Source organism: Vipera ursinii (genome assembly GCF_947247035.1).
Source record: "Vipera ursinii genome assembly, chromosome: 11".
Taxonomy (NCBI): domain Eukaryota; kingdom Metazoa; phylum Chordata; class Lepidosauria; order Squamata; family Viperidae; genus Vipera; species Vipera ursinii.
The window spans coordinates 17396337-17413464 of NC_139524.1; the positions used below are offsets into that span (position 1 = coordinate 17396337).

Here is a 17128-nt window from a genome sequence, read left to right on the forward strand (position 1 = left end):
AACGGTGTCCTGAGCAGAACCTTCACAGTGACGGCCCCCAATTCTGCCACATTATATGACGGAACCAACAGCCACTTCCTAGTCCTCCTCTAAGAGATCAAGAATTGTTGTCATTTAGTTTTTTGGCCTAGGCTAGGAAATGTCTGGTCCTCTGAGTACAGATACTCCTGAACTTAGCGGCCGTTCCAAGTTGTGATGGACACCCCCCCAAAAAACAAAAACAAAAGCCCAGTTTTGAAATTCCAGCTTCCCAAAGTCACATGGACACAGCTCGGGCGCTTGGGGGCCCTAGTTTATGATTTATGATAGTTTTGCAAGAAACCAGGGTTTTACTTACAGTTTCTGGCAACAAATAAACCCCACCCATAATGAACAATGAGATTCATTGGTTGATTGATTGATTGATATTTCTAAGATCATTTAAGGACTATAGAGTTCGCTTTATGGCGACTACATTCAGTTAAGGATCACCACAAAAGATGTCATAAAATCGGGTCGCGTCACATGGTAAACCCACTTTACCATTGTCACACCTTATGACCGTAATTATCAGGGTCAATTACGGCTGCAACTTGAGGACTATCTGTATCCTGTTACACTTGGTCTCCCGAAGAAGCCTTTCATTATAACCGCGAGAATCTATTGCTGTTCAATCCGATGTTTATAAGGATGAGAATAGAATAGAATAGAATAGAATAGAATAGAATAGAATAGAATAGAATAGAATAGAATAGAATAGAATAGAATAGAATAGAATCTTTATTGCAAATAGAATAGAATAGAATAGAATAGAATAGAATAGAATAGAATAGAATAGAATAGAATAGAATAGAATAGAATAGAATAGAATAGAATAGAATAGAATAAATGTTGGAAAATAATAGAATAGAATTGGAATAGAATAGAATAGAATAGAATAGAATAGAATAGAATAGAATAGAATAGAATAGAATAGAATAGAATAGAATAGAATAGAATAGAATAGAATAGAATAGAATAGAATAATAGAATAGAATAGAATAGAATAGAATAGAATAGAATAGAATAGAATAGAATAGAATAGAATAGAATAGAATAGAATAGAATAGAATCTGGAAGGGACCTTGGAGGTCTTCCAGTCCAGTCCCCGACTCAAATTTCATTTACGTTCAATGTCTCAGAGGCCCAGATAGAAAAATACTTGGAATCTACTTGGAAACTTCAGCCTTCTTTCTAATTTGATGCAGATTGACTCCGATTCCAAACTGAGTTTTGCTTGTTGTTTTGTTTTGTTTTAAAGTGGGTCCTGATCACAATGAAAACACCAGCTGTGGTTGGTAACTGCGCGTCTGGCTCGAACCAACGTGGTCCTTAGAGCCAAGCAACTGTGCAGTGGTGTAGGTGAGCCCTGTAAACAAACACCCAATTAAAAGAAGAAACAACACTAGCAACTCCCTAAACCTTAGCGTATCAACATCACCAGTGCTGGAGAAGTCCAAGCCTTTGGAGCCAAGGGGGGGGGGGGGGGGAATTGCAATTTTTTCACTTGGCTGAGCAATTAAAATGTTGTAAGCTAAGCTTGAAGCTGTCGGTGTGGCTCCTTTCAGCCATCCCTGTAAAATTAGGGAGGTGAATAGGCCATCAGTCTGCTAAGCAACTATTTCCCACAACACTGTCAAACTATCTGGTAGCGCTGTATTGCTCTTCTTCTTCTCCTCTTTCCTATTACCTATTTCCTTATCCTCTTTGTTGCTCGTATCTTACAATTTATATTAATTGCTTTATTTAGTATCCTAGTATGATTTATCACTTGTTGCTTGTTTGTACGCTGAGAGCTTATACACCGGAGACAAATTCCTTATGTGTCCAATCACACTTGGCCAATAAAGAATTCTATTCCATTCTTCTATTCTATTCCATTCCATTCCATTCCATATTTTCTTTTCTATTCTACAATGTTCTATTCTATTCTGTATTTTATTCTATTCTATTCTACAATCTGTTCTATTCTGTTCTATTCTGTTCTATTCTATTCTATTCTACAATCTTGTTCTATTCTATTCTATTCTATTCTACAATCTGTTGTATTCTATTCTACTCTGTTCTTTCATTATTCTATTCTATTCTATTCTATTCTATTCTATTCTATTCTATTCTATTCTATTTATAATTCTATTCTATTCTATTCTATTCTATTCTATTCTATTCTATTCTATTCTATTCTATTCTATTCTATTCTATTCTTCATTCTATTCTATTCTTCATTCCATTCCATTCCAGGGCTGCTTCAGACCAGATTATCTACCTAATTAATAGATTCTGCTGCTGACAGGTTGTCCTTGGCTTACAACCACAATGGAGCCCAAAATTTTTGTCGCTAAGCAAGACGGTTGTGAAGTGAATTTTACCCCATTTTACGCCCTTTCCGACCACAGGTATTAAGTAAAACAGTTGCAGTTGTTAAAGGTTACTAACACGGTTGTTCGGTGAATCTGGCTTTCCCACTGACTTTGCTTGTCCGAAGGCCGCAAAAGGGGATCAGGGTAGAGCAACCGTCATAAGAACATGCCAGTTGCTGAATTTTGATCACATGACCATGGGGATGCTGCAACAGTCACGTGAAAAACGGTCACAAGTCCCTTTCTCTGGAGGGTTGTAACTTTGAGTGGTCCTTAAACTGAGGAGTCCCTGTACTCGACTCAACCAACCACCGCTGGCTGGGGGATTCTGGGAGTCGAAGTCCGCCCATTTTGAAACTGCCAAGAGAAACTCTGTTCTTTGTGGCTGATGAAACCGTGAGAGCCGGTTGCCTTTCCTTCTGGGAACGGACAGGAGCTGACACCATCCTACAGGGATGAAGAAAGCCGAATCCCACAAGGTCAGGAGGCTGGCAGGATAACATGCCTCTAATTGCCACCCTGCCCCTGCAAGCAGCCGCTGTACAACTATAATTAACCCGAATGCAGGTCTGAGCGTTCGTCTCTTGTAGCACCCGGAAGAACAGCACAATATGGAAAACTTCTTTTAGGAAAGCAAAAGCAAAACTAGAGTCTTCCCACCCCTTCTCCGGGCCCAGCCAGACACCGCTGGATCAGCAGCAGCCAAAAAAGCGCCAATACAATCCTGGGTTGTATAAAGAGAGGCCTAGAATCAAGATCACGCGAGGTATTAGCACCTTTGCAAAACCCTAGTAAGACCGCACCTGGAATACTGCAGCCAAATTTTGTTCACCATATCACAAAAAAGATGTTGAGAGTTTGGAAAGAATTCAGAGAAGAGCAACTAAGAGGATCAGAGGCCCGGCGACTAAAACATAAAAAGAACGGCTGCAGGACTTGGGTTTGGCTAGTCTAAAGAAAAGAAGAAATAGGGGAGACATGATAGCAGTATTCCAGTATCCGAGGGGCTGCCACAAGGCAAAGGGGGTCATGTTATTGTCCAAAGCACCAGACGGAAGAATGAGAAACAATGGTTGGAAACTGGTCAAAGAGAGAAGCAACCTGGAACTAAGGAGAAACTTCCTGACAGTGAGGACAATCAACCAGTGGAACAGCTTGCCTCCAGAAATCGTGGGTGCTTCATCACTGGAGGCTTTCAAGAAGAGACTAGACATTCACCTGTCTGAGACGGTATAGGTTCTCCTGCTTGAGTAGGGGGCTGGACTAGAAGACCTCCAAGGTCCCTTACAGATTCTATTCTATTCTATTCTATTCTATTCTATTCTATTCTATTCTATTCTATTCTATTCTATTCTATTCTATTCCATTCCCATATTCTATTCTATTCTATTCTATTCCATTCCCATATTCTATTCTATTCTATTCTATTCTATTCTATTCTATTCTATTCTATTCTATTCTATTTCTATTCTTTTCTTCTTAGTCTTCTCTTCTCTTATTTTATTCCCACGCAGGGCGCAACACGACACACTTCTAACCCGTTCTCCTGCAATCTGCCCCCAACAAGGAGGTAACAAGGAATCCTCAAAGGGATTCCCGGAGGCTAAAACATACGAAGAACGATGGCAGGAATTGGGTCTGCCTAGTCTAGTGAAAAGAAGGACTAGTGGGGACATAAATATGAGTCAGTTGTTAAGCGGCTGAATTTCAACCATGTGGCCCTGGGGATGCCGCAACGGTCATACCCGTGAGAAACAGTCAGAAATGACTTTGTTCAGTGCTGTTCTAACTGTGAACGGTCACTAAATGAATTGTAGATTGTAGGACCGGGCCCTCCATGTATTTATCCAACCTCTCTTTGAAGTCACCCAAAGGCCTGGCCATCTTGATATGCCCTGGAGGGAAAAGCTCCCGACTACATTGATCAGATCAGAACCAGGTGTACTTCCGAACAGGATGCAAAACAAACCTAAGGGGGACCGTGGCCATCTGGCTAATCTCTATATCTACCCAGAGTACCGCAGCCCGTGTACCCATTAAGACAAGGATGTCTCTGCTGCAAGGAAAAGGAAATTTTAACTTAAGTTTTTCAGAGGATCAGAGAGAATCGTGGCAGATGGTTATTTTTCCTCGAAAACAGACTCCCAGGTTTAAAAGGTTGGATGGCCATTTGTCCAGGATAGTAAAAGGACTTCTGCCTCGGGCAAGGAGTTGGACTAGAAGCCCCCCCCCTTCCAGTCCTAGGAGTCAATGATTCTAAACTTTTATGTTTTTTGCAGGCAGGGGCCGAGGACATCTGAAACAGGGAAACTAACATACATTCCTCAAGATTATCTATCAAGTAACATGGTGAGAGGTAAATAAAATTTGTGATGAATGAGTTACCAAGACACTTAGCTCAGGAGATAAATGACTAGGTATTGTAATGTCTCATAATGTTGGACAAGTGGTTAGAGGATGTTTAGGAGACATCCTTCCATCCATATCTGCCTATCTACCTATCTATCTGCCTATAGAATAGAGCTGGAAGGGACCTTGGAGGTCTTCTAGTCCAGCCCCCCACTTAAGCAGGCGAACCTACACCATCTCAGACAAGTGACTGCCCAGCCTCTTCTTAAAAACCTCCAGTGATGGAGCGCTCACGATTTCTGGGGGTAAGATGTTCCACTGGTTCATTGTCCTCACTGTCAGGAAGTTTCTCCTCCTATCAATCTGTCTGTCTGTCTGTCTGTCTGTCTGTCTGTCTGCCTGCCTGCCTGCCTGCCTATCTATCTATCTATCTATCTATCTATCTATCTATCTATCTATCTATCTATCTATCTATCTATCTATCTATCTTTCTATCTATCTATCTATCTATCTATCTATCTATCTATCTATCTATCTATCTATCTATCTATCATCTATCTATCTATCATCTTTTGTGTTGCCCATCTCACTGTCGTGAGCAATTTTGGGGTGCTATGTATGGGTTTTCTTCAGGAAAACAAAGATTTTTATTTATTTATTTCATTGCTCTCACCATCAAGTGATTCTGGATGTTTAAGCTGTTACCTTAGGTCCAGAACTTTGGTGCTTGCAGGGTCCACCCAAACAGTGCATGGCTTCCAAGTCAACAGATCCTCAATTGTTTGTCCCATCGCCAGCAATGCTTGAAAGCAAGAAAAATAATTGGCAAAGAGATGAACGAGGCACGGCAGCAATACTGGAGAGTATGTCCCATCGGCTTTGTGAACTGCGGAGAACCCAAATGTTTTGATAGAATCAATGCTGGGTAGAATAATGATGATGATGATGATGATGATGATGATGATGGAAGGGACCTTGGAGATCTTCTAGTCCAGCCCCCTGCTCAGGCAAGAAACCCTATACCATTTCAGACAAATGGCTGTCCAGTCTCTTCTTAAAAACGTCCAGTGTTGGAGCATGCAGAGCTTCTGGAGGCAGGTTGTTCCACTAGTTAATTGTTGTCTCTGTCAGGAAATTTCTCCTTAGTTCCAGGTTGCTTCTCTCTTTGGTTAGTTTCTAATTGCTAGCTCCCTCATGTGTAACCTTCTCAAAGACAAGCAAGATCAAACGGGCATGGAAGCAGCAAATCGTGACCACCCTGGCAAAACTCCTGTTCTTTACTATGCAAGCTTCCTCTCTCCCTCTAAAGAGGCCTATGAAATTTATGTCAGCTGTCGGTTAAGCTCAAGGATAAAGATAACGAACTCCGTTAGACTTTCCTATGTTTAAAAAATTAAGAAGCCTCTCCATTACAATAACAAGAGCGAGCCATTTGCAGGCTATCTGCCCTTTTGATAAGCTACGCCAATGAGCTGTCATCTCTCTTCCACACGCTCCACTTCCAAATATGGCACCCTTTGATCTTTATCTAGCTGATTGTAGATGACTGATTCAGTCAGTCTACACCTGTTAGAATTTGGTAGGGCTATCTTGTCTTAGTATTTGATGGGCTGCCACCAAGAGGGGGGTCAACTTATTCTCCAAAGCACCAGAAGGCTGGACGAGAAATAACGGGTGGACACTCATCAAGGAGAGAAGCAACCTGGAACTAAGGAAGAATTTCCTGACAGTGAGGACAATTAACCAGTGGAACAATTTGCCATCAGAAGTTGTGGGGGCTCCAACACTGGAGGCTTTTAAGAAGAGATTGGGCAGCCATCTGTCTGGAACGGTATAGGGCAGGGGTAGGCAACCTCGGCTCTTTGATGACTCGTGGACTTCAACTCCCAGAATTCCTCAGCCAGCCACGCTGAGGGGAAAGGGAGAGGTTTCCAAGCTGAGCCATGCTGGCTCAGGAATTCTGGGAGTTGAAGTCCACGAGTCACAAAAGAGCCGAGGTTGCCTATCCCTGGTATAGGGTCTCCTGCCAGAGCAGGGGGTTGGACTAGAAGACCTCCAAGGTCCCTTCCAGCTCTATTCTGATTGATTGATTGATATGAAGGACAGTTGCTGGAATTGGGGATGTCTAGTTTAATGAAGAGAAGGACGAGGGGGGACATGATAGCCATGTTCCAATATCTCAGGGGCTGCCCCAAAAAAGAGGCAGTCAAGCTGTTCTCCAAAGCACCTGAAGGCAGGACAAGAAGCAACGGGTGGAAACTAATCGAGGAGAGAAGCAACCTAGGACTAAGGAGGAATTTCCTGACACTGAGGACAATTAACCAGCTGGCTTCCAGAGGTTGTGGGTGTTTTCATCACGGAAGTATTTCTGCTGCTCAGTGAAACATTGGCTAAGTGGGTTTGCCCCCATGTTACGACCTTTTTTGCCGCAGTTGTTCAGCGAATCACTGCGGTTGTTAAATTACTCAAAACGGTTGTGCAGAGATCCTGGCTTCCCCGTTGCCTTTCCTTGTCAGAAGGTTGCAAAAGGGGATCCGGCGACCCCCGGGACGCTGCCACCCCTCATAAATATGAGCCGGTTGCCGAGCATCTGAATTTTGATCGCGTGATCCCGAGGAGTGTGAAAACATGTCGTTAAGTCCCTTTTTCTGCGCCGTTGCAACTTTGAACGGATGCTATAAATGGACTGTTGCACTAGCCCAGGGGTAGGCAACTTCGGCTCTTTTATGCCTCGTGGACTTCAACTCCCAGAATTCCTGAGTCAGGAATAGCTGACTCAGGAATTCTGGGAGTTGAAGTCCACGAGTCATAAAAGAGCCGAGGTTGCCTACCCCTGCACTAGCCGTACTCGAGCAACCATTAGAGAGATCCACCAATCGGAGAAGAGAAGAAATATCCAGGTACTAAGAGGAAGACTTTGGACAAATGGACAGAGGGGCTTTAAAAAAAAAAGCTTATTACGTAGCCCAGCGTTTCCCAACCTTAGGAACTTGAAGATGCGTGGACTTCAACTCCCAGAATTCCCCAGCCAGCTATGCTGGCTGGGGAATTCTGGGAGTTGAAGTCCACGCATCTTCAAGTTCCTAAGGTTGGGAAACGCTGACGTAGCCTACAGATAACGCCGGTACTTTTTTCACTGGCGAGTCGCAATGGCACCTGCACAACATTCATTCGTTGTGTGGATTGCCAAATGCTTAAGCAGCATCAGGTCAGGTTGGTGGGAACACACTGTACTCTGCCCTTCACTTTTCATGAATCTCAGCCAGTTTAACAAGCTTAAGAGGGCACAGGTTTGGGGGGGAAGCTCTTCCTTCTCCACAACTGTGAACACGCAAGTGAGGCTTGCAACCAGCTTCAGATCAGCAGCAGCAGCATACCACACCGGTTCCCTGTGTTGTCTAATCACGCTGCACCCCCTCCCCACCAAAAAATGTATTCCATTCAGACAGCCCTTTTTCCAAGAGTCAGAAGCCTCAAAATTTGGGGGTCTTGCACCAGCCCAGATCAGAGCTCTTTCTAATATTTCATGGGATAATTTCACACACAGCAGCAAGAAACGGAGCCTCGAAATGACAACTCCCGGTATTCTCACCCAAGGCAGCATTGCAAAAAAAAAAAATTAAAAAAATTGAGGGAGTTCACGTTCACACAACTTAAAAGCAACGGAGGTATGAAAAACACTGATCCAGTGCCCCACTCTTTTAAGCCACACACCCTTCTCAACCAGCTCCTAACTGCCATCTGCTGGAGAGACAAACAGAGTTTTCTGCAACCAGGATGGCCCTGAAGGTAACGAAGATCAACCTCCGCCTTCTCCATCAATTACGGCCGTTGCTGAAAACGGGAACCTTGAACTACCTACATCGACTGGGGTTGCCAAGTGAGACATTTATTAAGACATCCCCATCACTGGAGGTTTTTAAGAAGAGACTGAGCATTCACCTGTCTGAGACGGTGTAGGTTCTCCTGCTTAAGCAGGGGGCTGGACTAGAAGACCTCCAAGGTCCCTTCCAGCTCTATTATATATATGGGCGTTTTGCCCCAGTTTGCGACCTCCCTTGCCACAGTTGTGAAGTGAATGGCTGCAGTTGTTACCTTAGTACCGTGGTTGTTAAGTGAGTCTGACTTTGCTTGTCAGAAGGTGGCAAGAGGGGATCACGTGACCCTGGGACACTGCGACCATCATAAACGGGAGTCAGGTTGCCAAGCCTCTGAATTTTGATCATGTGATCCTGGGGAAGGCTGCAACGGTGGTATGAAAAACGGTCGTCACTTTTTTCCGGTGCCGTTGTAACTTTGAACAGTCACTAAACGAAGTGTTGTAACCCGAGGACTAGCTGTACTTTGAAGCACCTCCTACGGAATGGGCGCGTTAAGGATTCTCCTTGGCTGTTTTTCTCAGATAGGACAAGGGCTGGAATGTCAAAACTCAACAGACCCTTTTATTTTGGCCATTGCCAGCCTGCTCCATTGCAGGTTTGCACAACCAGATGTTCTGGGCAACATTCCTTGGCGTGTCCAGACTGAAGGCAAAGAGCTTTTTATCTTCAGCACTGTGTGATGACCTACAGATCATCAGCTCCTATTTGCGCAACTGGTTAGACAAACATCCCTCAACATTTATGAAAACTCAACCTCATTGGCTACCCTCTGCAAGGCCACTTTGCACGTGGTGGTGTTTCCAAACATGACCTTCCTTCACCTTTGAGCTTTGGACCACAACTTTTCACAACAGCTATAAAAATGCTCTCCCGTCTCAGAAGGCCAGAGTCATCGGGAGCCATGCGGCGTTTACAGGACAAGCAAGCTGTGAAAGAGGGAGATCCAGCAATATCTGTTGGATGGCAAAAGATCTCTGGGCCTCCAGCTGCTACCTAAGGGTTTGGGGTGATGGCCGCATTAGATACCTGCTCGCTCGTCACCCGATCTTTTTGACTGAAGATACCAAGGACTGGGAAGTTGCGTCTGCAATGCGTTGAGTCATGTCCCCAAGTATACCGCTGCTTTCCAAACCCCATAAACATCTTACAAGAGGACTAAAAAAATATATATGCATGAGCAGCTGCTGGAGTGATGAAACTATGATTTTTTTTTAAAAATCACAAAAAAGGCAGTCCTGGAATTTTTAAGCCAGCTTTCCTCAATCTGGCTGTGCAGATGCATAGACGTCAACCGAGTTTCCTTTCCTCACATTAGTGAGATGTTGGTGACTGCATGGGAAGTTGGTCAACCTCACAAACCCAGTAAAAGACTTAACCAACCTGGCCACAGCTAGCTATATACATACATACACATACACACACACACACACACACACACACACATACACACACACTCACACATTTCCATTGGGCATCTTTAACTTAAGACTGAAGCTGAGAACTTTGACACGTGAAATTTACACTTGGCCATCTTCCCAAAAGCTTAGCATCCTTCATGTGAGTCCTCAAGCCTTGGAAAAATTGTGTAGGTGGTCCTCAGCTTATCACAACTGAGCCTAGAATTTGGTTGTTAAGTCACTGAGGTCTTGAGCCACCATGGTTGTTAAGCAAATCATGGGTTGGTAACTGAGTGACATGGTTGTCCAACCCTAACCTAGCTTATCCAATGGAATTTTTTTTCCTGGTTTTTGCCAGCTCCCGTGATGGGGGAATGCCGCAACCAGTTGGAAATGCACGCTGGTTCCCAAGTGCCCCACATGTGATTACATGATTGTGGGGATAGTGCTACAGTTATAACTTTGGGGATGGGTCATAAGTAAGTTTTTTGAGTCCATCATTAACTTCAAATTGTTGTTAAGTGACTGGTCGTAACTAGAGAACTAAGTATAGTAGTCCTGGAACCAAGCATTACAACGAAAAGGTCTTTGATATGTTTATTTATCTATTTATTTATAAAATGTACAGGCCGCCCATCTTACCACAGGGCAACCTTTTGATAGCTGTTTGCAGGGATTGGGTAAGTAGGGGGGGAGGGGAATGAGTTATTGGGCTTTTAAAAAATCTTTTTAATGCACTCAGGGACAGGTGAATAAACTCTGGTTTTATGTGACAGGCCACTGACCCGTCCATGGACACAGATTTTTTTAAAAAAAGGCAAACTTGGCTCCCTTTTTCTAATCAATCCCCTTTCCAGGTACTCCTGTAACAAGTTGTTGATTGTGAATTGGGAGTTTTCACAAGATTGATCCTCTTTCTTGGTAAGCAAATTCCTGGGTTTCCCCCCCCCATCCCCCCCCAAGCAGCCCCAAATCAACACGCTAAGAACATCCTGTGTCCTGGCAGAAGCCCCACACGGACAGAGGCATTGTTTGTTTCCCCTTTGATGTCGGGCATTCCACACATCATGAGCCCATCAGAGCAAAGGGCAAGTCCTCCGGAGGGTCACTTCCCCAGACAATCTGGGGCCTTGGGTTCCCCACCCCCACCCCGGCATCGTCATCCGAAAGGAATGTAGGATGTGGGGGGGGGTCCCTTGATTCCAGCAGCACATTGCAGAGATATGCCTCGCAAGGCAGAGGTAGCTCAGAGGCATGTGGGGTGAGCTGCCTAATAATTAGGGAGGTGAACTTTGCAGGAGATTCAGAGACAGACACCTGCCTGAATCATTGCATCTCGATCCCCTTCTCTTAAGGGCTTTCAAAAAAAGAAAAAGAAAAAAAAAACCCACCTCTAGAAGCCCAGAGTGTAGGCCAGGGGTAGGCCACCTTGGCTCTTTTATGACTCGTGGACTTCGACTCCCAGAATTCCTCAGCCAGCCATGCTGAGGGGAAAGGGAGGGGTTTCCAAGCTGAGCCAAGCTGGCTCAGGAATTCTGGGAGTCGAAGTCCACAAGTCATAAAATAGCCGAGGTGGCCTACCCCTGGCCTAGGCCTAGGCCGCTTTATGACTCGTGGACTTCAACTCCCAGAATTCCTGAGCCAGTTATGCTGAGGAGAACTGGAGAGGTTTCCAGGCTGAGCCATGCTGGCTCAGGAATTCTGGGAGTTGAAGTCCACGAGTCATAAAAGAGCCAAGCTGGCCTAACCCTGGCACAGACGAAGCCCAGCCCAAAAGAAGCACAGATGAGGGGCAAAATTTCATGCCGGAAACGAGAATGGAGGGGGTCGAAAAGAAGCAACTGAGCAATCCACTGGAGGTGCATTTTGAGAGGACCTAAATCCATAGAGTTGTGGAAATGCAGAAACATAATAAACTGATGGCAAAAGAAGGACCCCGTAGTCTATCGAGTCTACCTTTTGAGAGGGGTTTGTTTGTTTGTTTCTTTTTGCTTTCTTCTTAATTTATTTTTTTTTAAAAGAGGAACAAACAGCCACTACCACATGCTTCTCCCAGAAGAAGGAAGCTGAAGCCACCAGCCTGAGGATGACGGATGGGATTCCGTACGTTGCTCCTACACATTCAACTCTACGCGGGAAAAAACCCAAATGACCAAAGATCCATATATATATATATATATATATATATATATATATATATATATATATATATATATATACACTTATTTACTTATTTACACTTATTTATTTTTTTAAAAAAACCTTTAGTCGGGGGGATGGAGGTGCGTTTATCCCAGGGGTAGGGAACCTTGGCTCTTTTATGACTCATGGACTTCAACTCCCAGAATTCCTGAGACAGCCATGCTGAGGGGAAAGGGAGAGGTGAGCCATGTTGGCTCAGGAATTTTGGGAGTTGAAGTCCACGAGTCATAAAAGAGCCGAGGTTCCCTACCCCTGGTTTATCCCAAGCATATTTAAACTCAGTTTCTGAGGAATGACCCACTGTCTCCACTGGAAGTTGGTTCCAAGCTTCCACTACTCTTTTGGCAAAGCAGGAGGCAAGGATCCCCCTGCTTCTTACGGTTGTCCCTTTTCTCCTGATCCGCTCTTGGCGGAGCAAAATTCCGTGAAAAGCAGAGAGTACCTGTAATTTGGGAATCAGCTCGGCTTCAGGAGGCCCCGTTCCAATAGCACCACCTCTGTTTTTTCCACAATGCTTGAAACGTCTGCCATGGCCCCTCGGCCTGTGTAGCCAGAAAGCAAAGAGGTCAGTTGCAGTCGTAAGGCCAGGATTACCTGTTCGTATCTTGTCACCTCGCTCTAATGAGCCTGGAAGGAGAAGCAGACCAACCTTCGTCTCCACAAATCAGTTTCTTCACTATGCAAGGGATCTCTATGTAGCCAAATTCTTTTAGCTGCCCCACTTGCCGAGCTGTGATGGGGTGCTTCCACATAAGTGTGTTCATGGCAGGGCAGAAGAGCAAGGGTTTGCTCACGTCCCAGGCGCGGATGACGCACGTCTGCAGAGAAAGGCAAGGGGAAATGGCCACAGATGAAGATCTGACCACAAGGGGAATGCAGTCAGAACCTTGGACAGAAGCATGGAGGCTGGGGCTGGTGAATTTCTAAAATACACCAAGAAGCAGAAAGCTTAGAAGGCTATTCTTGGAGCCATTTGTAGTCTCAGGGGGTCTACAGGGGAGATGGGGGTGGGGGTGGGAGGAGCAGTCAAATTGCACCATCATTCAAACAACTCAATTTACATCCTTACATCAAATACCAGGTAGAGCAGAGGTCTTCAAACTTGGCCTTTTTATGACTTGTGGACTTCAGCTCCCAGAATTCCTCAGCCAGGCACATGTGCCTAGCTGAGGAATTCTGGGAGTTGAAGTCCACAAGTCATAAAAGGGCCATGTTTGAAGATCCCTGAAGTAGAGGACAGAAGGAATGGCCCCGAAGGACAGGAGGAACAGATGCTACCGTTACCAAGGCCACAATCAGGTAAAAGAGATCGGAGTCTGGAGTAAGAAGGTAACATGAGTAAACGTTTCAGACCGGCCCCTCCCTATTTCTCCTGAAGATAAAGTGAGGGAGGACGGAATCACTTTCAGATTTGCAAGATTCTGTTACGATAAAGGTAAAGGTTTCCCCTGTCAAATCATTTCACACTCTAGAGCACAGGTCGGCAACCTGTGGCTCCGGAGCCGCATGCGGCTCTTTGAGCCGTCTCTTGCGGCTCCCAGCCGTCCAGTGCGCGCGCACCTCTTCCAACGGGCAGTGGTGCGAGCGCACCTCTCCAAATGGAGAGTGGCACCGCCCGTTTGGAGAGGTGCACGAATGGGCGGAGGTGCGCGCGCACCTCCCCAAATCTTTGGGGAGGTGCGCGCGTACCTCCGCGCGAAGGGGCAGCGGTGCCGCTCTTTCAGGAAGCTGCCGCAGCCCGTCTGTGAAGCTGCCGAAAGCGGCAGCTTAGCAGACGGGCTGCGGCAGCTTCCTCAAAGAGCGGCGCCCCTGCCCATTCCGAGAGGTGCGCGCGCACCTCTCCGAACGACCGGAGTTGCGCGCGCACCTCCCCAAACCTTTCGGCAGCTTCCTCAAAGAGCGGCGCCGCTGCCCCTTCGCACGGAGGTACGCGCGCACCTCCCCAAAGGTTTGGGGAGGTGCGCGCGCAACTCTGGTCGTTCGGAGAGGTGTGCGCGCACCTCTCGGAATGGGCAGGGGCGCCTCTCTTTTTGAGGAAGCTGAGACGGGCCGCGGCAGCTTCCTCAAAGAGCGGCACCGCTGCCCATTCGCGCGGAGGTACGCACACACCTCCGGTCGTTCGGAGAGGTGCGCGCGCACCTCTCGGAATGGGCAGGGGCGCCGCTCTTTGAGGAAGCTGCCACGGCCCGTCTGCAAAGCTGCCGAAAGCGGCAGCTTTGCAGACGGGCCGTCGCCGTCGGGCAACCGGGAACTGGTTCCATCTCATTTTTTAAAAAATGGCAGCCGTGTGCGTCCGCGCATGCGCAAAAAACCTTTTTGCGCATGCGCGTGCATGGACACACGCACGCGGCTCCCTCTTTTTTTAATTTGTGATGGAACCGGTTCCCAGTGGCTCTTTTTCTTTTTTAGGTTGCCGACCCCTGCTCTAGAGGGTCGCGTTCATTTCTTGGCCGAGGGAGCTAGCCGTCTAAAGATAATTTCCATGGTCATATAGCCAGCATGGCTATACACCAAAGGAACATGGAACGCTGTTACCTTCCCACCAAAGGGGTACCTATCCATCTACTTGCATTTGCATTCTTTCGAACTGCTAGATGGGCAGGAACTGGGGTGAGGAACAGGAACTCACCCCACTGCGCAGCGCTCAGGACTCAAACCCTCTTGATGTCCCCATAGTTTCTATAGGTGCCATTAATGCAGAGGGTCATGAAACATCAGCTTACCACACAGGTCTTAATGAGGGAGAACTGGGGTGAACATTGGAGCACCCTGCACCAGTAACTCACCAGTAAGTTGTCACAAATGCCATTTGCAATTTTGGCCAGGGTGTTTGCATCCAGAGGAGCCACCAACATGAGGTCAGCCCAACGCCTCAAGTCAATATGTAGCACAGGGTCGGTACGCTTTTTCCACAGCTGAGGACAAAATGCTGCCTAAGTTAATCAAATTCACCCAGCACACTTAATCACATTCTACATAAATACAATCCGTTATTGAATATTCTTACCAATCTTTCTGGGCTCAGTAAAACAAACTCAGAACAAGCCAAGTTATCTCAATTCAAATAGTGCAAGATATAAAACATAAGATAATTTGCTGTTGGCTTCCAAAGACAAGGAAATGCTGCAATCAGAAGCTCATTCCTCAAAATTTGTGAATTAGGGTGCAAATAAAAGCTCCTTAGCCCTAAAGAAAAAAAAATAAACCTACTGCTAAGTTTGTAAGCTGCCCTGAGTCTTCGGAGAAGGGCGGGATATAAATGGAATTAAAATAAAAAATAAAAATAAATATTTGAACGATCCTGACCTGCCACTCATCAGAGTCACTGTAGATTCTGACAGGAATCTCTTCCGGCTTATAGAAGTGTTTTGCACTTTCTGTTGTCACCACTAGAACATCCAGCTAAAAAGAGAAGAACAGTGGTACTAATAAAGCGGAATATTTGTACCTAAGGGTTGAAATGAGGGGGTCTCTAAATTTGACAAATAAATAAAAACAGTGAAAAACTGCTCACTCCAGGTATCTTCAGAAGCTCTGCCACCAAAAGAGGCAACTTTAGCGCAGCCACACTCCCAGTTACCCCAATCAGGATGTGGGCATTCGTCTCCGAAGCCACAGGGCAGATTAGTGGCGGAGGAGACGCTGCAGCCTCCATAGTCAGAGCCAGAGAGTGATTCTTTTCCACCTGTAAGAAAATGTGAGAATTACTACTCCCAATTACAATATCTTTTTAATGCTTTTGGCCAACTTACTAGCTAACTTTATGCTCCAAAACTATACTCTGCCCAAAGATGCCATATGCAGGATATGGGCAGGACATATATACATTATATCTATATCTATCTATATCTCTGTCTATCTATATCTCTGTCTCTGTCTCTCTATCTCTGTCTATCTCTCTATCTATTTCTATCTCTCTATCTATCCATTCATCCATGCCTGCTTGCCTATATACACACACACACACACACACACAGAGAGAGAGAGAGAGAGAGAGAGAGAGAGAGAGAGAGAGAGTCAGGCAGTCAGAGATGGATATGGATGGATGGATGAGAGAGAAAGGGGTGGGTGGGATATATAGATAGAAACACTCCTTTAACTCAGCAGTAAACCCACCCCAGTTTCTCAAGTGGGGATTTTCAGGTGCAAGACCCACCCAGGCCACGTCTTTATTCGGCCAAGCAAGAACCGAATAAAGAGGCCACGCGGATGGTGGAAAAACCCCAAATGAGAGCAACGTCTGAAGAGGCTGAATCTTTCGCCAGCCACGAAGCTTCACGGGGGCGGGGGGTGGTAATCGCTCGTCCTTGCAAGTTGGCCTACCTTACGAGGAGGGTTTGGGGTGGGGGGGGTGAAGGAAAGATGTGCACTTGCCTTCAGCTTTCCCTTCCTTCCGAGTCTAAGAACGGATATAAAAATATGTAATGAAGGCGAATGCACGTGCCCCAGAATAACGTTGCAGGATCCAATCCGGGTCGGTATAATATATAAAATTAAATATACGTAAATATACACATACTGTATACATGCGGAGAGAAGGAAAGGGGGGAAAGCTATAAGGGTACACAATTCACTGATAAAAAAGTTCCGGTCGGCGGATGTCAATAAAGACAGTACCTTCCGGTTTTGTCTGGATCACAGAGAGCAACGGCGGCTTTAAACCAGCTCAACTTCCGTTTCCTTTCAGAAGAGCAAAGTGGTTGACGATGGATATAACGGCTAGACGAGCTCTTCTGACTCCACTTCCGGATAGGATGACCATAGACTGGATTCCTAGACTCATACGCAATTACTTTCTCCCTCTTGCGGAGGATGGCTCATTGCAGTAGAAAGACTCCCCCCCCCCACTCCCCCGATTTTAGTGTGTCTGTCTTCTATTTTAACCATGGATTTTTGCTTTTGAAAACATGCTTTTGCCAAA

The 17128-nt window shown here is 45.7% G+C and overlaps 1 protein-coding gene across 7 annotated transcripts in view; it reads right to left on the reverse strand.

Annotated features, from left to right (window-relative positions):
- The window catches only part of PPCDC (phosphopantothenoylcysteine decarboxylase), a 35548-nt gene extending 19660 nt beyond the window's left edge, over positions 1-15888 (reverse strand). For 4 of the 7 annotated variants that reach the window (XR_014493565.1, XR_014493566.1, XR_014493567.1 and 1 more), the window contains exons 1-5: positions 15722-15888; positions 15514-15609; positions 14994-15122; positions 12857-13025; positions 12650-12749 (exon numbers count right to left, since the gene is read on the reverse strand). Coding sequence is in view for 4 of the 7 variants with exons in the window: in XM_083371693.1 (XP_083227819.1) it covers positions 12664-12749; positions 12857-13025; positions 14994-15122; positions 15514-15609; positions 15722-15862 (621 nt within the window). In the remaining 3 variants the exon portion in view is untranslated. Of the gene's footprint in view, positions 1-716; positions 1388-5313; positions 5530-6901; positions 7008-12649; positions 12750-12856; positions 13026-14993; positions 15123-15513; positions 15610-15721 lie in introns of those variants that run through there. The other 3 variants (XM_083371692.1, XM_083371694.1, XM_083371695.1) reach the window with 3 other exon arrangements.
- Positions 15889-17128: the final 1240 nt, after the last annotated feature.